This window comes from Cydia amplana, chromosome 2, assembly GCF_948474715.1.
Source record: "Cydia amplana chromosome 2, ilCydAmpl1.1, whole genome shotgun sequence".
NCBI classification, from domain to species: domain Eukaryota; kingdom Metazoa; phylum Arthropoda; class Insecta; order Lepidoptera; family Tortricidae; genus Cydia; species Cydia amplana.
The window spans coordinates 2,486,141-2,511,584 of record NC_086070.1 but is presented as its reverse complement, the minus strand read 5'-3'; the positions used below and the strand labels follow the sequence as shown (position 1 = coordinate 2,511,584).

At 39.0% G+C, this 25,444-nt stretch overlaps 3 protein-coding genes across 3 annotated transcripts in view; 2 read left to right on the top strand and 1 right to left on the bottom strand.

The window, feature by feature from the left end:
- Window positions 1-249: 249 nt before the first annotated feature.
- Window positions 250-17,379, bottom strand: LOC134662036 (lipid storage droplets surface-binding protein 2). Its single transcript, XM_063518296.1, has 6 exons — window positions 17,206-17,379; window positions 16,663-16,789; window positions 15,732-15,964; window positions 6,319-6,508; window positions 2,341-2,469; window positions 250-700 (listed from the first exon to the last, which is right to left on the bottom strand). The coding sequence occupies exons 2-6, from the start codon at window positions 16,787-16,789 to the stop codon at window positions 462-464; spliced, it is 918 nt and encodes a 305-aa protein (XP_063374366.1). The 5' UTR covers window positions 17,206-17,379; the 3' UTR covers window positions 250-461.
- Window positions 17,380-17,816: 437 nt separating this feature from the next.
- On the top strand, window positions 17,817-19,942 carry LOC134656843 (uncharacterized). The gene is made up of 2 exons (XM_063512372.1): window positions 17,817-18,317; window positions 19,324-19,942. The coding sequence occupies exons 1-2, from the start codon at window positions 17,994-17,996 to the stop codon at window positions 19,831-19,833; spliced, it is 834 nt and encodes a 277-aa protein (XP_063368442.1). The 5' UTR covers window positions 17,817-17,993; the 3' UTR covers window positions 19,834-19,942.
- Window positions 19,943-20,782: 840 nt separating this feature from the next.
- LOC134655879 (uncharacterized) overlaps window positions 20,783-25,444 on the top strand; it is a 45,436-nt gene continuing 40,774 nt past the window's right edge. The window contains exons 1-8 of the mRNA XM_063511375.1: window positions 20,783-20,915; window positions 21,017-21,798; window positions 22,377-22,531; window positions 22,899-23,029; window positions 23,907-24,127; window positions 24,317-24,456; window positions 25,106-25,254; window positions 25,297-25,440. Of these exons, the coding sequence (XP_063367445.1) occupies window positions 20,883-20,915; window positions 21,017-21,798; window positions 22,377-22,531; window positions 22,899-23,029; window positions 23,907-24,127; window positions 24,317-24,456; window positions 25,106-25,254; window positions 25,297-25,440 (1,755 nt within the window). The 5' untranslated portion in view covers window positions 20,783-20,882. The remainder of the gene's footprint in view (window positions 20,916-21,016; window positions 21,799-22,376; window positions 22,532-22,898; window positions 23,030-23,906; window positions 24,128-24,316; window positions 24,457-25,105; window positions 25,255-25,296; window positions 25,441-25,444) is intronic.

Genomic DNA, 25,444 nt, shown 5'->3' with positions numbered 1-25,444 from the left:
CACACGATCTTAAATAAGGAACTTCTGAAGGGTAAATAAGTTAATTTTTCTTTACGAAATAGTGGTAAGTACCCCAAAAAACTGTTTATATTCAAAAGTTTCTCATTGATCGGACCACATTCCATATCAAGTCTCATATCTCTTTAACCCATGTAATCGAATCTTGGGCCTAAACCAATATAAGGACTGTATCCTAGATCCCTAGACTACAAATCTAGTGCTAACCAAGTATACTACAAAATAAAAAAGTTTATAAAATACAAATTGTTTTATTGTAAATACATTTTTCCAAATATTAAAAAGCATTACAATCCAATATCATTATCGAAACGCTAGGCGGTGTATAATTATAGCAATTTTAAATACAATTAAAATTATAAAATAGTGCTTTCCTTACAGCTAGAACAATGTGGATAAAGCCAGTATACCGACATTGTAGCATGTTAATAGTAATAAAAAGTTTAGTTGGACTTATTTTTGGAATGGTTTGTGGATTTGCCTTCAGGGGTGGACTTGACCTTGTTGGCGGTGGTGGGGGCAGTTTGGTGGGTCTCCGGGGGGGCTGCCGAGGTCTTGGGCTCTGCGGGGCTGCTCGGTTGTTCCTTGGCTACCTCTTTTTGGTGCAGCAGGTTGGTGACTGAAGCTAGATGGAGAGCGGCCAGCAAAGCTTTAAGGTAGCGAGTCACATCGAAGTCTATACCTGTAAACAATGAAATATTGTTATTGCCTATTGTTACAATGATAAGATTTCTTTTGAGAGAGACACCACGTTGATAGATTATTTATGACGAGCCTAACATTTAAACTCGTGGTAGCAGATATTAAGTGGGGAATTTTTATTATCAGTAGTTAATACCACTAAAATATCTTAATGTTCAATACTGAAAAAAATACCTACGTAAATATATTTATTTTTTCCGACAGCCAAAGCAGTTACTGCTCTAACATTTTTAAATAAATTTATCGGTACAAGTATGAAATAATTCTACACATAGCCACGAACAGCAAATGAAAGAGCTATTTTTAAACATATAGTTTACTAGATCACATGTCGATGTAAAAAATGAATACTTCATATATCTAGATTTTGTATCAGTTGTTAGATAAGGCACTGTGACACTGTGAGTTCAGCTCGCTAAGCAATGCGACGTGCGTGCCCGGAATCGGGATTTTCTAATGTTTAGTTATTGTGTAAAAAATATTAAAAAAAATTTATGGTGCGTTTTAGATAGGGTTCGTGATTTTTTTCTATCGAGCAACAGTTGTTTATTGAGGCTTCGAATCCTTGTAGTTACTAGAGAAAGGCCACAAGATTGCTATGAAATTTCTTGGAAACTTATTTATTGGGAACCTAAAAAAGCGTTACAATTCAAATACTGCTGGCTGAACCCACGGCCCCTTACTCGTAACTGGGCGTTTTTTTTTCTTGTCCCAAACACTTTTTTTTCAAATTTGGAATTTTTTATGTTATTTCTACTCAGAATCACGAGCTCTTTCTATCCTAATAGGAGAAAAAAAAGTGTCCCAAAATTTCCATACATTTTTCGATCTTTCCATTACGCGACCACCATACAAAGTCTATGAAAAATGGTGACGGAATGGAAATAAAAACCTTAGGACACTTTTTTTCTCCTATTAGGACAGAAAGAGCTCGTGATTCTGAGTAGAAATAATATAAAAAAAACCCAAATTTGAAAAAAAAAGTGTTTGGGACAACAAAAAAAAAGCGGCCAAGTGCGAGTCGGACAAGTGCGAGTCGGACTCGCCCATGAAGGGTTCCGTATTTAGGCGATTTATGACGTATAAAAAAAAAACTACTTACTAGATCTCGTTCAAACCAATTTTCGGTGGAAGTTTACATGGTAATGTACATCATATATTTTTTTTAGTATTATCATTCTCTTATTTTAGAAGTTACAGGGGGGGGGGGGGACACACATTTTACCACTTTGGAAGTGTCTCTCGCGCAAACTATTCAGTTTAGAAAACAATGATATTAGAAACCTCAATATCATTTTTGAAGACCTATCCCACACGTGTGGGTTTGATGAAAAAAAAATTTTTGAGTTTCAGTTCGAAGTATGGGGAACCCCAAAAATTTATTGTTTTTTTTCTATTTTTGTGTGAAAATTCTACAGGTAGGGTTCACAGAATACATCTACTTACCAAGTTTCAACAGTATAGTTCTTATAGTTTCGGAGAAAAGTGGCTGTGACATACGGACGGACAGACAGACAGACATGACGAATCTATAAGGGTTCCGTTTTTTGCCATTTGGCTACGGAACCCTAAAAACGCCCAACTCCGCTGACGATACGTCTAAGAACTGCAGGTACGTACCAGATTGCCTGAGCTCGTTGACCTTGTAGGCCAGGTTGGCCCACACCCGGCGCGCCGCGACGGCGCTGAGCCGGCCCACCGTCTGAACAGTGTGGAGCGCTGGGTCGTTCGTTGCTGCCACTATTTCAACTGAAACGAAAATACATCATCAATAAATAATAATAAATAATAAAATAAATATTATAGGACATTATTACACAAATTGACTAAGCCCCACGGTAAGCTCAAGAAAGCTTGTGTTGTGGGTACTCAGACAACGATATATATAATATACAAATACTTAAATACATAGAAAACAACCATGACTCAGGAACAAATATCTGTGCTCATCGCACAAATAAATGCCCTTACTGGGATTCGAACCCAGGACCGCGGCTTCACATGGTCCACGAGCCAGGCGCAAATTTCGTCAGTCATCGCCTCCCGGGTGAAAACTCGTATACTGGTTAACGGCCATATATGATGAACCCTCGTGGACGTCAGCTGCCGCTACGTTGGTGGGTTGAGGAATGGCAGCCACCGAAACACGTAAAAAAAAATTTTTTTTTCAGTCATCGCCTCCCGTTTGATACTTAGTCAGATGAAAGTTTAGGTGCTATTGTTAATAAAAACAATCGTCAGCCGGTTGTATCGCGGTGGAATCACCGTCAGCTGTACACATGAACATGTAAAAAAAATATTTTTTTTCAGTCATCGCCTCCCGCTTGATACTTTGTCAGATGATAGTTTAGGTGCTATTGTTAATAAAAAAACTCGTCAGCCGGTTGTATCGCGGTGAAATCACCGTCAGCTGATCACATGAACATGTAAAAAAAAATTTTTTTTTCAGTCATCGCCTCCCGGTTGATATTTTGTCAGATGATAGTTTAGGTGCTATTGTTAATAAAACAAATCGTCAGCCGGTTGTATCGCGGTGGAATCACCGTCAGCTGGTCACATGAACATGTAAAAAAAAAATATTTTTTCAGTCATCGCCTCCCGCTTGATACTTTGTCAGATGATAGTTTAGGTGATATTGTTAATAAAAAAAATCGTCAGCCGGTTGTATCGCGGTGGAATCACCGTCAGCTGGTCACATGAATTTATAAAGCAAATAAATAAATACAATCTAAAATTTAAATAATTGGTTTCAGTCATCGCCTCCCGTTTGATACTTTGCCAGATGATAGTTTAGGTGCTATTATTAATAAAAAGAATCGTCAGCCGGTTGTATCGCGGTGGAATCACCGTCAGCTGGTCACATGAACATGTAAAAAAAAATTTTTTTTTCAGTCATCGCCTCCCGCTTGATACTTTGTCAGATGATAGTTTAGGTGCTATTGTTAATAAAACAAATCGTCAGCCGGTTGTATCGCGGTGGAATCACCGTCAGCTGGTCACATGAACATGTAAAAAAAAAATATTTTTTCAGTCATCGCCTCCCGCTTGATACTTTGTCAGATGATAGTTTAGGTGCTATTATTAATAAAAAGAATCGTCAGCCGGTTGTATCGCGGTGGAATCACCGTCAGCTGGTCACATGAACATGTAAAAAAAATATATTTTTTCAGTCATCGCCTCCCGCTTGATACTTTGTCGGATGATAGTTTAGGTGCTATTGTTAATAAAAGAGATCGTCAGCCGGTTGTATCGCGGTGGAATCACCGTCAGCTGGTCACATGAACATGTAAAAAAAAAATATTTTTTCAGTCATCGCCTCCCGCTTGATACTTTGTCAGATGATAGTTTAGGTGCTATTGTTAATAAAAAACATCGTCAGCCGGTTGTATCGCGGTGGAATCACCGTCAGCTGGTCACATGAAGATATCAAGCAAATAAATAAATAAAATCTAATATATGTTCATATGACCAGCTGACGGTGATTCCACCGCGATACAACCGGCTGACGATGTTTTTTATTAACAATAGCACCTAAACTATCATCTGACAAAGTATCAAGCGGGAGGCGATGACTGAAAAAAAAATTTTTTTTTACATGTTCATGTGACCAGCTGACGGTGATTCCACCGCGATACAACCGGCTGACGATTATTTTTATTAACAATAGCACCTAAACTATCATCTGACAAAGTATCAAGCGGGAGGCGATGACTGAAAAAAAAAATTTTTTTTACATGTTCATGTGACCAGCTGACGGTGATTCCACCGCGATACAACCGGCTGACGATTTTTTTTATTAACAATAGCACCTAAACTATCATCTGACAAAGTATCAAGCGGGAGGCGATGACTGAAAAAAAAATTTTTTTTTACATGTTCATGTGACCAGCTGACGGTGATTCCACCGCGATACAACCGGCTGACGATGTTTTTTATTAACAATAGCACCTAAACTATCATCTGACAAAGTATCAAGCGGGAGGCGATGACTGAAAAAAAATTTTTTTTTTACATGATCATGTGACCAGCTGACGGTGTTTCCACCGCGATACAACCGGCTGACGATTTTTTTTATTAACAATAGCACCTAAACTATCATCTGGCAAAGTATCAAACGGGAGGCGATGACTGAAAATATTTTTTTTTTTTACGTGTTTCGGTGGCTGCCATTCCTCAACCCACCAACGGAGCGGCAGCTGACGTCCACGAGGATTCATCATACGTAGCCGTTAACCACTATAGGAGTTATCGCCTGGGAGGCGATTGGTCATGGAAACCGGTTCGTGGCTCGCGGTCTAACAGGCAGGGTCACTACCCACTAGGCCAGACCGGTCGTCTAAATCAATCAATCAATACATACATATTATGAAACAAAGTCTGCCCCTGCCGCGTCTGTCTGTCTGTCTGTATGTTCGCGATAAACTCAAAAACTACTGGACGGATTTTCATGCGGTTTTCACCTATCAATAGAGTGATCCTTGAGGAAGGTTTATGTGTATAATTTGTAAAGGTTTTGTGTAAATTGGTTGAACTACCCGTGCGAATCCGGGGCGGGTCGCTAGTTATTCATAAGCGTTTCCCAAATTAAACCTGTTTTGACGTTATCCATAAACTCGTTAACCCTCAATCAGCTTTTAAACGTGTCTTAAGCGGCCCACTGATTACCAGTCCGCCGGACGATGTCAGCCTGTCAGTTGGTCGGAGCTGTCACCTTTTGCGTTTAACTGACAGGCTGATATCGTCCGGCGAACCGGTAATCTGTCATTTGACTTATTTGTAAGAAAGGGAGGAATTATTTTAAGGGAGTTAGAACGTTTTAGTTATTGGATGGAAGATTCGTTATGTATCATTTGGCGACCAATATATTATTTAGGTACATATTTGGATACATTAAGCCAAAGCTTGCAAACGTGTTTTTTTTATATTTTATTTCCTGGTTACGAGACTATTAAGCCAAGTCTTTATTTTTATTACACTGCAGTCACTGCACTACTATTAATTGTTATTACGGTGATGCCAACCAATCGTACACCTAATTGAAACGAGATAAAGTACCATCCACTCTGTTAATTGATCATTCAAAAACCATATTTCAAAGACAAGTTCTACTATTAGTTAGTTTCTGTTCGCAGTGTGCTGTTACTATTGATCACTTAACGTCTTCCGGTTAGGTAATAAGTTATAAATGAACGTAACATTATCTTAATCGAGCCTGGTGAAGTCTCGGCCGATATTATCATTGATTGTGTATTTATGGCAGTTTTCTGTTATCAGGGCACTAACAGCAACAAAAGTAGAACTTATGGCCTTACAATAAGGTTTATTTTCAGTTAACAGAGTGCACGATGGTACTCTGGACGTCATGATATTGCTGCGTTGCTATCATGCCGTCGGATAACGGCTTTCAGATTGTGCAAATATTGATTAAAACTGTTTCTTGCCTAGTGTCTAACAACTAACAACTGCTTAGCGTAGGTGGCGCCACTGTCTACGCTTATGATCGTCTTCTGGCCGTTAGCTGTGTTGAGAAGAACGTTGGCTTTTGCCCAGGACTAAGGACAGTTTGAGTGACATAGAGTAGATCCTTGCAGTACTCACCAGATTCCTCCTGAGGTCCTACAGGGGGTAAGTAGTGGTCCAAGAGTTGCATAGCGTAGGTGGCGCCACTGTCTACGCTAATGAGCGCCTTCTGGCCGTAAGCTGTGTTGAGAAGGGCGTTGGCTTTGGCCCAGGAGAGCTCCTTGAGTGACTTCACGCGTTGCTCGGCGGCCACGCGGCAGCCTACAACCTGGTGACAAAAATAAACAAAAGTTAGACATAAAAAAGAGAAAATTGGTCTATATGTCTAACGCTATATTATCAATTCTTTATTTCGATTTTTTTTCCGGGGAGAATAAGAGAAACATAGTTTGTTTTGCTTGGAGTAAGTGAAACAGTATGAGGAAAGCCCTGCTTCGTAAATATTTTTAAATCAATTTTTTATCTTGCCCCTATTACATAACCATAGTGATTGGTTAAGTGGGCCAAGACTAGTCGATCTGTTTCTTTTCACAGTAAAATTTCCAAAACTAAAATGGCATAAGCCTTCCATGCGAAAAAATATTGCATTGTGAATTGTAAATAAAATACATATTAGGTAAAAACACTACCTACGTAAGCATTTCTCGAATAAAAGCGTGCCATGACGTCATTTAGAAAGGTATCGTCTGATGACGTCCACAGATAGAGTGTAGCTGTAGGCAACTAGGCACTTATGAAAGTTACGAACACTGAATTAAGTACCTAATCAAATGTATTTGTCCATGTTCAGCATTTGCCTAGTTTTTCGTGCTTACGCAGGTACGAGTATGTAGGTATTGAGGAAACATAATAAACAATTAATTATTGAAACACGCTGTTTGGCCTCTATTGTATGATAATTTATCACATTGCTAGAAAAAGTGATTAGTTAAAAATTTAGTCGCTAAATAATAGGTGTAGGTATACCTACTGGGGCTAACTGGCAGCGTCCAGAGTAGGGTTACCAGATGACAGGAATTTTCCTGACTTGTCAGGAATTTTGGCCTTTTGTCAGGAATGGGGACGGAACACGAAAATGTCAGGAATTTTTTGAATTGATAGACTTTTTTATAAAGTACCTTTTTATTTTTATTTACTTTAGATGTTTTTAGAAATCGAAATCATGTCTAAAGATAACAATACAATAAGAAGTATCCTCTGCCTCTGTGATTAAAATTAATGTAGGTAAAACTATAGTACATTACTGCAGACGCCGGGAAAGAAGGGCTTGCCGGGTGAGTAGGTATAGACGGCCGACCGTAGGGAGGCCGGATAGTGATACGAAGTCGGCAAGACCTTTTCACGGCTAGGCATGTATAGTGCTTTTCTCAAACATATGCAATGAAATAAAAAAAATCACCACTCAAAAAAACAAATTATAAATATCAACCACAAATAGCTACACGACAAAAGTTTTTTAATTTTCCTTCCAATCCTGCCATAATGACTTTTTTTTTTACGGAAGTCGTCCGTATTTCGCGTGTGTAGTGTTCGAATAGACCCTATTAGGGCCATTCTACACAACCTGATAATAAGAATCTCAATTTCAATAAATAAAATAAATGCAGAGGATTTTAAATATTGTCTATGGTCTCTGGTGATTTACGTATAGACAAGATTTTAAATTTATTCATCAACACATTGAATCATACAGATTCGTATTCTTAATATCAGTACGTTCGTGTATAACAGGCGTTAACACGGATATTTTGGTCCGATAACCATTCATTAACTAAAAATATAAAAAAAAAATATAATTCGGCTGTTTAGCCTGTTCATGGACACAGACCCCATGTTTACATTAGAATTTAAAAAAAATTACTTCCCGGCCTAGGCCTTCAATTTCGTATGAAATTCCTTTACAGTTCTCTGGAGTTGCTCCGCCCTAAACGTGATACTTCGAAGCCTGATATAACGCCCGGAGCGACGACATTTCATTGCATGTTTGAGAAAACTAAATTTAACTACTAACTCACCAAAATAATATAATTGCACTTTTACAATTAGGGCCGTGTACTGCGTTGATGCGGCTATCGGCTCAATCGGGTAGCCATCGCTAACGGCTAGACCCCCCCCCCCCCGTCGTGTCGTCAAAAAAAGGAATGTCAGGAAAAATATTCGGAAATCAGGAATTTTGTCAGGAAATTCTAAATTTGTATCTGGTAACCCTAGTCCAGAGTAACCCATTCCTAACGCCATGCCAAAATTATCAGATAACTGAGGGACACCATCATAGGTCATGAACTCATGTTAGGTTACCAAAAATATAAATAGCAGTCTTGTGGTATTTCTCTAGTAACTACAGTGACTCGAAACCTCAATAAACAACTGTTGTTCGATAGAAAAAAAATCACGAAAATAGGTCTAAAACCCCTCTGTATGCTGCCTGTCAAATTTGATCATTGAAAAAGTGACCTTGACATTTACAACAATAGATCAAAATTCCCACGCACGGATCCGTGTCTAAACATACGAGGGGTTACATTTTTTTAATAATTTTTGCACAACGTGCTAAGCAATGAGCGCCCGTATGTCCACTCATTGCTTAGCGAGCTGCCGAACTCCTGACATTTCAAAAATGACAATCGAATGTCAGTCTTAAGGGGCCCACTGATTAACAGTGCGCCGGACGATATCGGCCTGTCAGTTAGAACAAAGTTGACAATTCCGAACAACTGACAGGCTGATATCGTCCGGCGGACTGTTAATCAGTGGGCCCCCTTAGGCGCATCGGGCGTTAGGCGCAAAAAGATACCCTAGTAATAATTCTCACGCCTAGGTACATAAATTTTGTCAGCTTTTCTATTTAATATCTCTCTTTATTCTTTAAGGCAAACTAGTGAACCGATTTTGACAAAATCCATCCAATGGGACGGTGGGAGGGCAAATGCACAGCATTGACAGCCCGAATCCCTCGCGGGCATACGAGTAGCTAATAGGTAGGTAGGTATATGGTATATGGATAATCGTCTCGACTGTTCTACGTACTGTAATTTAACGGTAATACAGTAACCGACCGGTTATGTGCCTACTATGGAATAGTAATTTATTATTCCACATTTATCAAGGTAATCGAGGGCCGGGTGCATATCTATACCCGTAGGTTGGGGCGTACCCCAACTGGCAAGTCCAGTCCGCACTTCGATGACAGTTAATTAAAAACATAGTACGCACGACACGATCTTGCAAGAGCGAGAGGTAGCTATATGGTAGAGTGAGATGGTACTTAGGTAGTATGAAAGCTCCTGTTCGTATAGGTTTGCAAGGACCGTGCAGAGGTACTCGCGTAGGTATAGTCATAGAGAAATATAGTAAGACAAGAGTGCTCACTCCATACATCAGTTCAGACTATTAATTTCAGTGTCTACATCTAGCATCGAGTAGCGGAACTATCAGTACTGCTACTTGACAATAGATGTAGCACCAACCGGAAAGTCTTATCTCAACAGCATAAGACTTTCCGGTCGATGCTACATCTATTGTCAAGTTGCAGTACTGATAGTTCCGCTACTCGACGCTAGATGCTAATAGTCTTTTTGGTACTAAAACTGATGTATGAAGTGAGCACTCTATGTATTTTTTTCTCTATGGTATAGTATAACAACTGACAATTCAGTTCTTCTGCTTATTTTCGTGTGTACTTTGGAATTTATCATTCTTATACCGGTTTATACATCAAGTACATAATTTTATTACTCGTGGTCTGATGAGGTCATTTTAAAAGGCAAAGTTCAGTGCGTAGTGAAACTTCCTTCAAATAACCTTCGATACCTTTGCTCCTATTAACTACCTAGGGGCTATTCATAAATTACGTCATTTCAAATTAGGGGGGGTCTGGACATCGGATGATGGTAGCATGACGTAGGAGGAAACGGGGTCATTCGAAGCATGTTTTTTGGATGATTTTAGGGGGAGTGGGGGGGTCAAAAATCGTCAAAAATAGATGACGTAATTTATGAACAGCCCCCTACTACAGAAGCGACATTTAATTTGTGTGCCCTATCACTACATAATATAAAACAAAGTCGCTTCCCGCTGTCTGTCTATCTGTCTGTATGTATGCTTAGATCTTTAAAACTACGCAACGGATTTTGATGCGGTTTTTAGGGTTCCGTAGCCAAATGGCAAAAAACGGAACCCTTATAGATTCGTCATGTCTGTCTGTCTGTCCGTCTGTCCGTCTGTCCGTCCGTATGTCACAGCCACTTTTCTCCGAAACTATAAGAACTATACTGTTGAAACTTGGTAAGTAGATGTATTCTGTGAACCGCATTAAGATTTTCACACAAAAATAGAAAAAAACAATAAATTTTTGGGGTTCCCCATACTTAAACGGGAACGGGAACTGAAACTAAAAAAAAATTTTTTCATCAAACCCATACGTGTGGGGTATCTATGGATAGGTCTTCAAAAATGATATTGAGGTTTCTAATATCATTTTTTTCTAAACTGAATAGTTTGCGCGAGAGACACTTCCAAAGTGATAAAATGTGTGTCCCCCCCCCCTGTAACTTCTAAAATAAGAGAATGATAAAACTAAAAAAAATATATGATGTAAACTTCCACCGAAAATTGGTTTGAACGAGATCTAGTAAGTAGTTTTTTTTTTATACGTCATAAATCGCCTAAATACGGAACCCTTCATGGGCGAGTCCGACTCGCACTTGGCCGCTTTTTAATAGATAGAGTGATTCAAGAGGAAGGTTTATGTATAATTTGTTAACCTGTGCGAAGCCGGGGCGGGTCGCTAGTTGTGTAACAAAATTTTAATTAATTATAGACTATATTTTCTACTTAAAATAGCACACATCAAAATATTTTAATAAATTAGTATGATTTATTTCCTTCTTATCTTATAACGAGATATTCACCGGCTGAACTTTGGTAGCTCAGTTGTTACATTGGTATTACAGTTACAGAAATATTGTATTTATTCACTTATATTGGCAAAATGGTTACTATAAGCTGGTTTTCCCTTTCGTTTTATTTAATTACGCCGCAATAAAGGAATTGTTTTCGAGACTCATTAAATTATCTTGAAGATTATGATAGCAAATGACGTTCATTAGCCGTTGTAGGTACAGATAAATATTATCGAAATGTTGTTGCTAATCCGGTTTCAGTTCAATCTTATCGAGCATCATGCATGCATATCATTTTAAATACAATAATATGAAGATTATGAACTCCCTTTTGAAGCAGGCGTGGCTCACTCCGCGATTTCGCCGCGTCGCAACAAGTACCTACAAGTACATCCGTCCCGCACCAATTTTGGTGTCTAGCCATAGGCCGCGCAGCGCCACCTAGCGGTCATATCTGTCGTAATCGTAACAGACGCGTTTTGTTAGAGAGTGAATCTTCTGTACCTAGTACTATTATCTATTCTGCGGCTGAAGGTTGTTATTAAGGTTGTAGTCTGGCAACCACAACCGGTTGTTATGGTTAACAGGGCAGTTCGTACAGAGCGAGTTCTATATCCATATACTTGTATCCAGAAATTGAAACAGTAACAAAATTGTGAACGTGTATTTTAATTTAAGATATTACTGCGTTATATTGTATTGTATAAATCTTGGGTTTATGTCTTAGCAGTCGTCCTAAAGTATAGGTAGTATTGGTAGTAAAGTTTTTAAAGGGTCGGCGAGACCTTGGGAGTTGCAGGCCTCCATAGGCTACGGTGACCGCTTACTATCAGGCGGACCGCGTGCTTTGTTTACCACCAAAGGGTATAAAAAAAAAGAATGATCTTTACAATGAAGTACAGTCAGCAGCAGAAGTTTCTAAGCGGGCCAGGTGTTCAACATGATCTTGACGCGACTTTATTGTTAACCCTTAAATGCATGATTTTTTCTTTTTGCCCGAAATTAATATATGTATCAGTGTATGTATCATATAATTCATTGCTGGTTCTAGGAAAAATAGTAAAAAAAATATAACATCGATTTTCGCTGCGAAATCAGTGTTAGAAGTTGTATAGGCTAAATCATATTTATGTAAATATATAATTATTAGTAAGATATATAGGAAAAATCTTACTGCCATCAGAAAGGTACACTATTTGTGATATTCCTATGATAAAGTTTTTAAATATAAAATAATTACAAACCCCGGAAACTCGGCCCTAAATCACACACTAAAAATCATCAACTTCCGGTTTTTCCAAAGTTTTCCCACATTTCGTCTTTAAAACAAATGTAATTTTTATAAATTAAAATATTGCGTAAATTTAAGTAAAAATTCAGAAAATTGATTATAGATTAACTAATGAAATAATATACAGGAACAAATAGAATTTGTCTAATTATGCATAAATTTGATTTTTATGTTGTGCACGCTGCATCGTACACCATGCATTTAAGGGTTAAGAGAATAAGAGCGTGTCAAGGTAATTTTGAACACCTCGCCCGCTTATTCACTTCTGCTGCGGTCTGTACCAACACTATACTTCGTTTTTTTTAGCATTAGAAATTTGGTAAACAATCTTGATGTGTCTTTTAATTGAAAAACACATTTTAAAAATAAGTTACGGTAAATATGTAACAATTATGAATCTAATACGATCTTTTATAGTCTTCTGCTTTCATAAGTAATAGTTATTGATTTAAAAAAGTATTTTTCAATTAAAAGACATGTCAAAATCGCTTACCTTCTTTCAAGTTCTTTCTAATCTTAAAAAAAAACGAACTATACCAACTAGAAAAATATCCAATTTTAAATTGAAGTTGCCAAGTTATATCCAGTAGGCATATTGATGAGCCATTCAAATAACAACTCTAGAGTCTCAATTAGAAGGTTCAAATTCCAACATCAATTGTAACGTTAAATAATTATTGAACTATTACGCCACCTTGAATATAGGTTTGAATGTTATCTGTTATGAATGTGCCTCGGTTTCTGTCGGATCCGGATGTTGATATCAGTGGCCGTGGTCATTGTCCTCTAGACAATCAATGTAACCAGAGATATTGATTAAGGCTCATTTAGACGGTGCGAGAACTCGCATGCGAGTTTCATTACATTGCGTCATTTGAACTGATGTACCCTCAATGGTCCGCAATGTAACTGAAATCGTATACGAGTTCGCGCGCCGTCTAAATGAGCCCTTATTGTGTATGAAAGAAAATTGTATAGGTATCGGCGCCCGAGTTGAGGTCATGTACAGTATTGTACAGTCGACGTCAAAGATTATTTTAATATAAGGATAAAACGTACCTCGGAAATCAAGAAAGTCATTCTCGGATAGATGGCGCACACACCTTTGGCCTATGGTCGGCTAGGTGGCGTTGACGACACCGTTTGATATTTAACAATTTTAACATATAGGTATCAGTGAAAGAACATGAGTCAAAATGATATAAAAATAATAAAATCATTTATCCATATATATAGGTTGTTCTATTTTCATTTTTCCATGACAGCTCTCGTCATATACATATGCTCTTTTAAAGACTCATTTACGAAATGTGGTTTATGCTAAATTAAGAACTGATCTCAGATCTGCTATAAATATTACAAACATCTTGAGTACCTAAGTTGACTCACTCAAAAATGTATAGCAATGTCAGTACCTATACCATACAGTAGTGTTTACCTTATGTATAAGTACCCTAGACTAGCTTTTGGCCGCGACTTTGCTTGCGTAGAATTCGTAATTTGTGTGTAGCTTATTTTTTATTCAATCTGCTTTTTATTGATTCCCCATAACAATTTCCTTATTAGAGAGCCACTAAACATAAAGCCTAGATAAAAACGTTTTCACCCTTTTAAGGGATGATTTCCGGGATATCTTTATCCCGGAAATCTTATGCCTATCCTATCCTAATATCCTATGCCTATGTTCCTCCCTGGGAGTCAAACTATCTCTATCACATTTTAACTAAATCGGTTCAGCGGGTAAAGCGTGAAGAGGTATAAACAGACAGACAGACAGACACACTTTTGCATTTATAATATTAGTATGAATTACAGACGTGCCGTTGGACAGTTTCCAAAATTGCGAAATTTGTACAAGAGAATATGTCGGTCTTTTTAGTATTTGTAATACATAAAAAGCGGCCAAGTGCGAGTCGGACTCGCCCATGAAGGGTTCCGTATTTAGGCGATTTATGACGTATAAAAAAAAACTACTTACTAGATCTCGTTCAAACCAATTTTCGGTGGAAGTTTACATGGTAATTTACATCATATATTTTTTTTAGTTTTATCATTCTCTTATTTTAGAAGTTACAGGGGGGGGACACACATTTTACCACTTTGGAAGTGTCTCTCGCGCAAACTATTCAGTTTAGAAAAAAATGATATTAGAAACCTCAATATCATTTTTGAAGACCTATCCATAGATACCCCACACGTATGGGTTTGATGAAAAAAAAATTTTTGAGTTTCAGTTCGAAGTATGGGGAACCCCAAAAATTTATTGTTTTTTTTCTATTTTTGTGTGAAAATCTTAATGCGGTTCACAGAATACATCTACTTACCAAGTTTCAATAGTATAGTTCTTATAGTTTCGGAGAAAAGTGGCTGTGACATACGGACGGACAGACAGACGGACAGACGGACAGACGGACAGACAGACAGACAGACAGACAGACAGACATGACGAATCTATAAGGGTTCCGTTTTTTGCCATTTGGCTACGGAACCCTAAAAACCGGCCAAGTGCGAGTCGGACTCACGTTCCAAGGGTTCCGTACATTAAGTCCGACTCACGCTTGACTGCACATTTCTAATAGGTTTTCCTGTCATCTATAGGTAAAGAACTATTTTGTGTATATTTTTCAAAATGTTAGACCCAGTAGTTTCGGAGATAAAGGGGGGAGTGATCCTATAAGGGTTCCGTTTTTTCTTTTGAGGTACGGAACCCTTAAAAACACAAACATTAAATAAACGGGCCACAGTTTAGTTGTACAGTCAGCAGCAGAAGTTGCTAAGCGGGCGAGGTGTTCAAAATGATCTTGACGCGACTTTTTTGTTAAGATAATAAGAGCGTGTCAAGGTAATTTTGAACAGCTCGCCCGCTTAGCAACTTCTGCTGCTGACTGTACCAGGTAAGGTATTTTTTCACATTGACATGTCCTGTTCGGAAAAGGGCTTTTTCTTCCCTGCTGTGAGGGATCAAAGTGGCACTTTTTTTCCCTGCTAGGGGGACTGGTGACACTTTTTTTTTTCTAAAAACACTATTTTTTTATTATTTTGCATACTATTTTTTAGCCTGAATATTAGGTACTATTTTGAAACAATAATTTCCTATGTGATGTGAAAAGTAGCATGTTAGCAATATTATTTCCACCTTGGGCGTTAACACTTTTCCAGGCTCACTATGCTCAGGATTCTATTTTAGGGATTCAGTTCAGGATTCAATTTACACCTACACTCTAAATATGTAATTCTGTTCCCTTGTGACATAGTCTACTACTAAGTCACTGAGTCAAAGTAAATAAGTAATTACAAACCTTATTGACATGTGGTGAGATTTTTGTCAGCACAGCCTTCTTTGTAGTCTCCACAATGACCTGTGGCTGTTCATTGACTAGGGGTACTTTCTTCTCGAGGGCGTCAATGTATCCGGCAACTTTGGCGTCTCCAACGGCGAGGGGTGCTGACACGTATGGGGCTGCTGTGTGGGCCGCGAGGGTGACACCTGCCTCTGCTGTCGAGAGCGCCCATTCTAACAGGCTGTGTGCGTCTGGGGACAAAATAAACATTTTATTAATGTACAGTCAAGTGTCAAAATATGGGTGCATACAACTTACTCAATAATATGTCCCATAGTTCTTAATTTGCTGGAATTAGAGCTATGGGGCATATTTTTGAGTATGATGTGTGCACCCATATTTTTACACTAAGACAAGCAAAACAAAGATAATGAAATAGACTGTTCTTCTGCCTTATCTTGTTGGTGAGAATGAACTATGATTTTTTGCATCATACTGAATCAAACACATTAGAAAGGAGTTTTCAAAAATGTGTCATTAAATGATGGTGTCCAACTTCAATTTTGTATACCTACGAGTAGGTATACTAAGCCAAATAGCGCTCTCTCAAAAGAAAATACATTGCTAACTTATACTTTAAGTTTGTATAGCAGATAGTTCCGTTTTAAAAATCATTTGTTATTGAGATAGCGCTTAGGAGGGCAGTATATAAAGCAACACGCAAAACAAGATCTTTTGCATAAGTCTAGAATAGTCTAGATTAAAAAAATACATGTTTCAATTCAAGCCTCAGCGCCCCTAAGTCCTAAAAATTTTACATAAGAATAAAAAACCAAAAAAGATGATGCTATAGGTTGATAATTTTTGCCATAATTATGATATCAAAGTGTGCCCTATAAAGGGTTAAAGCTGGTTTATTTATTACAATATTATTTATGTGTGCTCTTACCCTTAACTCTGGTGTATAGCGCTCCAACCTGCCCAACGGCTGCCCCCACCGTGGGGATGGCCATGGCCTTCTGTACACTCTGTAGCTGCGGCAACGCCATCGGAGCTGTGCTCACTTCTGTAGCCATCTGAATGTGTACATCAAAAGGTATCAGTAAACAACATTCATTACATTTAAAGCCAGGTAACCTGAACATGAACATGTACCCCAATGTCTGGACATTTTTAATTGAACAGAACAGTTTTAAAGAATTAATATGTATAATATACTTAGAATACCTATCTAATGTAAAACTCTAACAAGGATTTTCCCTGAAAGTATACCTTGTTAGTTTTTGCATAAAGAAGGTAGATCTATTTCGTCTTCTAAAATTGAAAAATTGTTTCTCTAGTCTAGTTGTAACAATAAAAATCAAACATCTTATATGTTCTAAGTGTGGTAGAAAGGATGGAAGGGTCACATGAATTGATTTCACAACGCTACGTTCTAAATTGACCGTGTCGAGCGAGTAATTTGTAAACTAAAGTTGAGGGTAAACAGTACCTTAAAATTCCTTATTTTCCTCTTCTATAAAATTCACAATAAGAATAATGCGTAAACTTTTAAAAATACACGTTGTCTTCTGGTAAAAATCACTTGAAATATTTAAAATTACTACGAATAATATTAGCACAACTGTCTCTTCTCTTAGCACTTCACGGAATGAATGACGCTCTGCAGCCGGCGGTATTATAACCGAAGTACCTAATCCTCATTGGCCGATACCCCGCGATGGACTTTGGTCGACGGATGACTGTGTGCTACAAGCCACGTAGTTGGTCCGAACAAAACACGTAATAGACGTGAAATTAACAAAATTATTGGCCCAAGCCAACCCAAGCTTATTCAGATAATGGTGCAGACTTTACCGTTAGGTTAGGTACCTAACCTAAACATATTCATTGCATTTTGCAAGTTGCACAACAAAATGAACAAAAAACTACTCGGCCGTCGGCCTCTTTTGAAACCAAGCGAAGCGACGCATTTCTTAAATATTCCAATAAGAATTTATTTACAACCTCAAACATCTGCGATCAAATTGTCAACAAAATGAAAATAACTAATTACCTATCCAAAAAGTTTCCTCTGCCACTCTGCCTACAAATATTTTGGTTGGCCGCCAAACGTCACCTGCCAATGACGAACATCGATCGTATAATTTGTGGAACGAGGCCAACACAAACAAACATTGGATAAGCGAGTACGTGTGATTGGCTGCCGCCCCAGTCTTTCTCTTGGCGAGGGTTGGCGTGGACGCGTTTCATAGCACATTTTTTGTGACTTTTCATAGAATGTCGTGGTCAAACGATGTAGTTTTGGAATTTCTGGACCTTTATCGCAGAGAACAACTTCTTTGGGACCCAAAACACCCACATCATAGAAACAGAAGCGAAGTTTCCGATGCTTGGCTTCGAATACAGACGTCTTTGAGCATAAATTGTTCGGTCACTGACCTCAAGAAGAAGAAAGAATCGCTAATGACATCTTTCAGAATGCATTGGAACAAAAAAAAGAAGTCGCAAGATTCATACCATACGACATGGTTCGCATATCCTATGATGGAAAGTTTTCTCGGCGGGAAATATGAATGTGATAGTACTCAAATGGAACATGAGGTGAGAATTGAACATAATTTGTATTAAAATACATTCAGACACATTTTTATTACGTTTATGTAGTATTTTTTACATCCGTGCCCAAACCGATAGGATACTTCTCAAAACTTGGCATTGTATTGGCCAAATATGTGTCATCATTGGTTAATTTGGTCGCGTTGGGCACAAGTCTCGCACGACTTGGAATGACGGGCAAACATTTGACGAAGTTTCTGAATTCAAATGAGTTTCCGACAATAAAATGACTGAATCATTGGATACGGTTTATATACACACATTACTTACGCAATTGTAAATTTAATTGGATAGGACGGATAAGTAATACATACCTACTGTAGGCATTTGTCATTAGTTACAATATGATCTAGGTAGGTATCCACGTAGGTTATCAGCTTGGCCATGATGTCGCATCGGAAACGTTGGATTTATTTTCATCATCATCATCATCATATCAGCCTTTTATCGCCCAGTGCTGAGCATTGGCCTCTCTTCGAGTAGGTACCTACGCCACTTATCCCAGTCCTCCACCACTTATCCGGTCGGATTTATTTTATGCGCGATTAAGCCCCGAAGAGCCGGGGTCAAGTACATAATTGAAAGTTCCACTCAATAGGTCCCAGAAGGATATGTACTTATTCAATATTAAATCAATCTTTCTATAATAGTGCATAATAATATGTCGAAGGTTTTAGGCGCTTATCGTTATCAATCGGCCCGATATATCCGGTTCCTTCTCGATATCGCATGTACCTACTCGTTGTACGGATGTCAATGCTATGATTTATGATGTTAGATGAACTTTGAGACCGACCTGTACTGTGTACTATTGCGCCATCTGATTCATCCGTTTACGGAAAAAGTCGGTCTTGGGTATCAAAGTTATTGACATAGTTTACGATTTAGATAAATTTAAAAGTGACAACAACAGATAGAGGTATCTCAATTTAAATTTATTAATAGTATGTAGGAAGTTCGTCGACTGACAAATTTCCATTTTATTTTACAGTTCTTCGTAAATACGGCATACACGACCCCTCCGGCAATACCAGACCACACCGCTCCTCGCAACCATGGTCCAGTGGAAAGGACTCCCACCAACAGACCGACGAGACAGTCAGCTCCCAACCCCACAGACAAAACAACAGGATTTGACACAGCCACAGATATGTTCTACGCTAAAAAGCAAATGGACGAAGCCGTTACGTACTTAAAGAAAGCTACTACAGAGAAAAGAGACATGGATGAATACGATCTGTACGGTCAGCTATTAGCTAAAAAGCTGAGAAAACTAGATGAGCATCAGAGAGACGTGGCTATGCATGAAATAGACAATATAATGTTCCGCGCGAAGATGCAAAGCGGGCCTTCGCAGTCCAGAAGTTACTCCTCTTCCCCGTCTCCTGTGCCAAGGAAGATGAAGTCTCCAGTCTTTATCGTAACTCAGCAGAATCATGCGCAGTATGAAGACGAGAATATACAGTACCAGGACCATTTGTCAGGACAACCGCCGCCTTAAAATGTTGTCAATATTATGTGGGATTGTTTTAAGCTTTTTAAAAGCTGGAATTGGCTGAAGAAACGAACGGCCAACCTGACCAAACGATTGGTGATATTTTAAATTGGTGATTAAATACTTAATAGGGTTGGTCTGTTCTGGGTCGACCAAGTTATGAAATCCTTCCTAGGCAGAAAGTGATTTCCGCAATTAATATTTAATATGTATCTATTTTACATACCGATGCTTTTTTAATTACACCTTGATTACTCACTTGAATGATGTTTGTTTTATTTTTACTTAATCCATATTAAGCCCTTATTATGCCGCGTTTAGGTATGTGATGCTCGAGTCCTGAGGAAAAATGGATTTCTCTTCATTCGATTCGCGACACGCAAGCATGTGCGACTCTTGAGTGCTCTTGGTGGTCTACCGTAAACGTCTTTATCATTCTCTATATCGCACTTGCAGCATTTGGGGGAAAGAGATTTAGGCTGCGTTTATATCACGGCCCCAGTATGTTTGCCGTAAACACTCCATAAAATAAATATTTTTGCCAGTAGATTTATAGCAGAACAGAGGCAGAACATTTTCAGAGCTGGGCAATAAAGGTTTTAAGCAAACAATAATACTGTCTCCTCGATATAACTGGTCAAGCAAATCTTGGACGTAAAAACAGGCGCGAAATTCAAATTTTCTATGGGACGATATGCCTTCGCGCCTACATTTTTAAAATTTGCCGCCTTTTTCTACTGACAAGATCTGCTTGACCAGCTATAATATATATTGTTTACGTCGAAATAAATGTATTCATAACAATAATTAAATCACCTGGCAACAATTTAGGCTTAAAAGTCTCGTAACCAGGCCATAAAAAAAAAGAATTTGACGTTCCGTTTGACATTAGACAGCTTTGACAGCTAGTTAGTGACAGTACTGACAGATCTCAGCTGACGCTTCCGTTCCATCCATGGTGTGTTGTTGTGTTATTTGTAAATATTTAAGTAATGTGTTTTAGAAACAAAGAAGTGTTGTTTGTAATAAGATCCTGAGGAATTCCAATATAAAAAATGGCGACCATGATGAAGGAGAAGCCTCGTGCGGTATGTTTTAAACTCTTATCTTCTTTGTTGTCATTTCTTGCATTAAAAATTATATGCGTAGTTGTTTATTTGTGTAACATAACATGAACTTGCGTTTTCAGAAGAAGAAAAGCAAAGAGAAACGCGTTACAAGTACTGAGATGCCTGAAGCTGTGCCTTCTACAAGTAATGTGCCATTAGTTGAAAAGAGTATCGCTTCCGCTCAAGCCAATATTGTACAAGATAAAGTCGATATCCCTTTTCCTCTAGCTGTTACTGAACAAGATAACGTCGAAAATACAGATTTACCTAGTACATCTACTCATGAACAGACTGTGTTAAGTGTAAATGAATCCGCTCAAAAAGAATCTTTAATAGAAACAGATCAAAGCTCAATTCCAATTGCAGAAACCTCGAAAATTCAGAGTCAAATATCATCACAAGGTCAGTCTTTAGATCCAACACAAAGTGCCTATAAAGATGTGTGCCATAGTCTAGATATAGTCACTCTTAAAGATGTTCCAGTGTCCGATCTACCTATAGAAGAACTGGAAACGAAATTAAAAGAATCAGCATTAGCTGATATAAGTCAAGGTACTGACCATATCCAACCAGTTGAAGAAACAACTGAAAATGTATCAACTGGTGTGATAGAAAATGTAGCACCATCAGCTCCTATATTCGAAGAATCAATGATCTCGGAAACACCCCATGAACTTCAAACGCCAAATGAAGTTAGACTGGAAAAATTACAATGTATACCCCTAGAAGTGGCGATGCACATATTTGGTGGGAAAGAGATGGCGGAAGTGAGGGAGATGAGTGAGAGAGAGGAAGCTTTGGCAGAAGGTGGGAAGCAATTGAGGCCAGAACATCCTTTGGTGGACTTATTGTCTACATACAGGTACTTTTTTGAATAACAATAATATTTTAGCACCTGCCACAGTATTTTTGATACCAATGTCTGTCTGTCTGTGTGTCTCACTGCTCTCCAATGGATAGACCGATTTCAATGCGATTTTTTTGTGTGAAAGCGAGCTCCCTAAAGTCCTATGACTTTGTATTAAAACAAACACAAATTCTAGTGTCTATAGACTACCCTGCCTGCAGGTAACATATACACTCTTCTTATTGTAAGTTTTATGAAAAAAAAAACCGTATGTATGTTACTTTAATTGGTTTTACTCACTAGCACTACCTTACTATTTGTCATGGAAATCAGTTAAGAATAAATATCTGGCTGACCGAGCTTCGCTCGGAAAACATATAAAAACTCGAATATGCGCGTTTTCTCAAAGATAAGACCTAGCTAGATCGATTTTTCGCCCCCGAAAACCCCCGTATAGCAAATTTCATCGAAATCGTTAGAGCCGTTTCCGAGATCCCCGAAATATATATATATATATATATATATAAATAAATAAATAAACAAGAATTGCTCGTTTAAAGGTATTAGATAGATAAAATAAGCTAAATTTTCAGATGTTCAGCCATAGCATTAGAACAAGAAATGGAAAAGGTTGTCAAAGGATACCAGGATGAGGAAAAGAGTAGAGCAGCTCTATGGAAAGTTGAGAAGAAGACTGTGTCGGTCACACAGAAGTGTGGCCAGTGTGAGCGCAGCATCTCTTACACAGGTACTAATAGGATATGTACTGTTAGCTAATTGTGGAACTTCGAATGGCGACTCCGGGATACCAGTGCCGCCGCTCAACCAAGTAGCCATTAAACGTTTTTACGGATAAGTTTATAAGAAACCCTTTATTCAAGCCTTGCTGGCATTGAGAGAGATATAGTCCTGTATTATGTTTACATTATAGGTTGGTAATTTTGTCCATATATATTATTGTGCCCTAAGAAGTGTAATACTCCTATGGTAGATGTCGCTAGGCTCTCCCAAAATACAGAAGAAAACAACTTAAAAACTATAGAATGGTAGACGACAGGCTGTCTTATCTCTAAGACTCTCTCCCGATAACCTTCCACGCTTTTTGCATTTTTAAGGGACTTACGAGCACGCTACACTGCTAAAGGAAAAGCTCCCGGCCGCTCAACTTCGCTTGGAAGGCTTGCTGAAAGACGTTAACGAGTCCTATTGCACGTACCAACATCAAGCATTGTTGGCTTACTATCAGGTTAGTAGCTTAGCCCAAAATCCAACGGATTTTAGCAATAAATTCATTTCCCTATTGCCTATGTATCAAAGTATAAAGTACGAGTACGTATAGGCCGTGTACCTGTGTATTCAGTATCTGCCCGCGCGGGCGCCTACGGGATTCTTTAGTTATTTGCCAGTCTCTGTCAAATTGTTTGAAAAGTAAATCCAAAAGTTTTGTTAGCAGCCACGCCGAGTACGATTATCGCTTTTAACCCTTTGAACGCCACGCCTATCGTGCGTCATCTTGAACCTTATCGGAATGCACGAAGGTTGATATTGGCTGTAGTCGCGCGCGTTGATGTGTTTGGCGGTCAAAAGGTTAATTACCCCAACCCGCACTTCGCATGTAGCTGTAGCCATCTAGCTGCTCACAACTGCGGCTGCGTAGATTGATGATTTTCGTGATACAAACTATACTATGTCCTGATGTAACTCAGACTATCTGCGTTCTAAGTTTTATCTAAATCTGTTCAGCGGTTTAACACATTCAGTGCCGAAAACCCGGCTATCGGGTATTTTATGGTTTCGTTCCCAAGCCGGACGACCCAATAGTCGGGATCGTGGTACCTACTACACCTTTATATGAAGAAGATTTGAGGTCTGGCGCGGATGTCTTGTTTGGCTGGGTGGCAATAAATTTGTTAAACGTAAAGAGATATTAGTTAGAAAGACAGACTATACTTTGCTGCTTACTTTGTTCTGGGTATTTTATTTCACAGACTGTGCCTAAGGGTGGTATCCCACCTGTAGGTATTTGCGTCTCACATTTTGCTTAATGAGAGAGTGAGACGCAATGCACATTGAAGAAATTGGACAGGTGGAATACCATCCTAAGTTACAAAATATTTTTTTAGATAGAAGAATTCATCTCAGAAACCGTCCGAGGCAACGTAGGAGACATCAGAGAAGCCCTAACTCTAGTACTTCAGGAGTTGCGCGCGAGCAGCTCCATTACCTGTCTGAAGATGGACTACTTCACGGACTCCTTGAAACGCTGGGCTCGAGCTTTATGTGGAGCCTTACTTTCTAAGAGTGATGTGAGACAGCTACTATTCCTGCTTCACCAGCTATTTAGGTAATTTTTGACTATGTTTTACTTATTTAATCACAAAAAAATTACATAATATATGTATATCTATTACAGTTCATGCTATAAGACATTCTCTACCAGTCAACATTTGAGCAAAGCAGAAGTTCAACTTTTCTAGACTGTAAATTTCAAAATGTTATGACGATGATAATAATAAAATGCTTAAAATTCCAGACAAACTCATTCAGTACGATGGGCGGCACCTCTGATTAGACTCCCCATGTGCGATACCAGCGACGCGGCGCGGGCTCTGGCCATATTGGACCTTATGTTGTCTGCACCGGTCTTGGAAACGGCTAAGGAGTGTACTGAAGGTATGATGGTGTTGGCATGCATGTGGGTGGGTATATACCTAATAAAAACATATCATTAACCTCACAATGTATGGATAAAATAAAAAACGTTGAAAAATCACCCAATACAATAATGTTCTATGTATTTTATTTTATTTATTTATTTAGAAATTTAAATCAGGCAACGAGGCCCATATTACAAATACCTTGCAGACTAACATTATATTATTAATATCTGGAAGAAAGCTCGGAAAATATATAAAAACTCAAAAATGCGTGTTTTCCCAGAGATAAGACTAGCTGGATCGATTTTTCGCCCCCGAAAACCCCCATATAGTAAATTTCATCGAAATCGTTAGCACTGTATTTGCGGAAATGTACTGTGTTTGCGGCCAGCAATCTGCATTAGCTCTTCAATCGTCAACAGTCTCTGTCAACACACACAAACACACACACACACACACACACACACACACACAGCGACATCACATACAGGGCTGTGCATCATTTATCAACTAACGAGAACCGCCCCGATACGCCCTCCACCGTCAAAAATATTGCCGACACACACCACAAAGGTAAGGCTCCCATTCCAATAAATTTTTCCCGCTTTTTATGTTTGTGCCGTCCCCAATCTAGCTAAATGTATGGATCCTACCGTTTCCAGCAGAGAACGAGGAGATGTGGGAGGAGGTGGACCGGCACGGAGGCGCCGGGGCCGTCAGCGAGGGCGCCCTGAGGGAGCAGGACCTGCTCGCGCTGCTGAAGGCGCTCCCGCTGCGGGCGCTCGCGGCGCGGCTCGCGCTGCTGCAGCGGACTGTGAGTGGCTTTTGTTTCTAGAGTGAGGGAGGTGACAGGGAGAGCGAGATGTGGGAGGAGGTGGACCGGCACGGAGGCGCCGGGGCCGTCAGCGAGGGCGCCCTGAGGGAGCAGGACCTGCTCGCGCTGCTGAAGGCGTTCCCGCTGCGGGCGCTCGCGGCGCGGCTCGCGCTGCTGCAGCGGACTGTGA

Coding starts and splice junctions, on each gene's coding strand:
- LOC134656843 (XM_063512372.1), top strand. CDS start 17,994: ATGTCGTGGTCAAACGATGTAGTTTTGGAATTTCTGGACCTTTATCGC. Junction 18,318..19,323: donor GTACTCAAATGGAACATGAG/GTGAGAATTGAA, acceptor TTTATTTTACAG/TTCTTCGTAAATACGGCATA.
- LOC134662036 (XM_063518296.1), bottom strand. CDS start 16,789: ATGGCTACAGAAGTGAGCACAGCTCCGATGGCGTTGCCGCAGCTACAG. Junction 6,509..15,731: donor TCTCACCACATGTCAATAAG/GTTTGTAATTAC, acceptor TTTTGTCACCAG/GTTGTAGGCTGCCGCGTGGC. Junction 2,470..6,318: donor AGGACCTCAGGAGGAATCTG/GTGAGTACTGCA, acceptor TTTTCGTTTCAG/TTGAAATAGTGGCAGCAACG.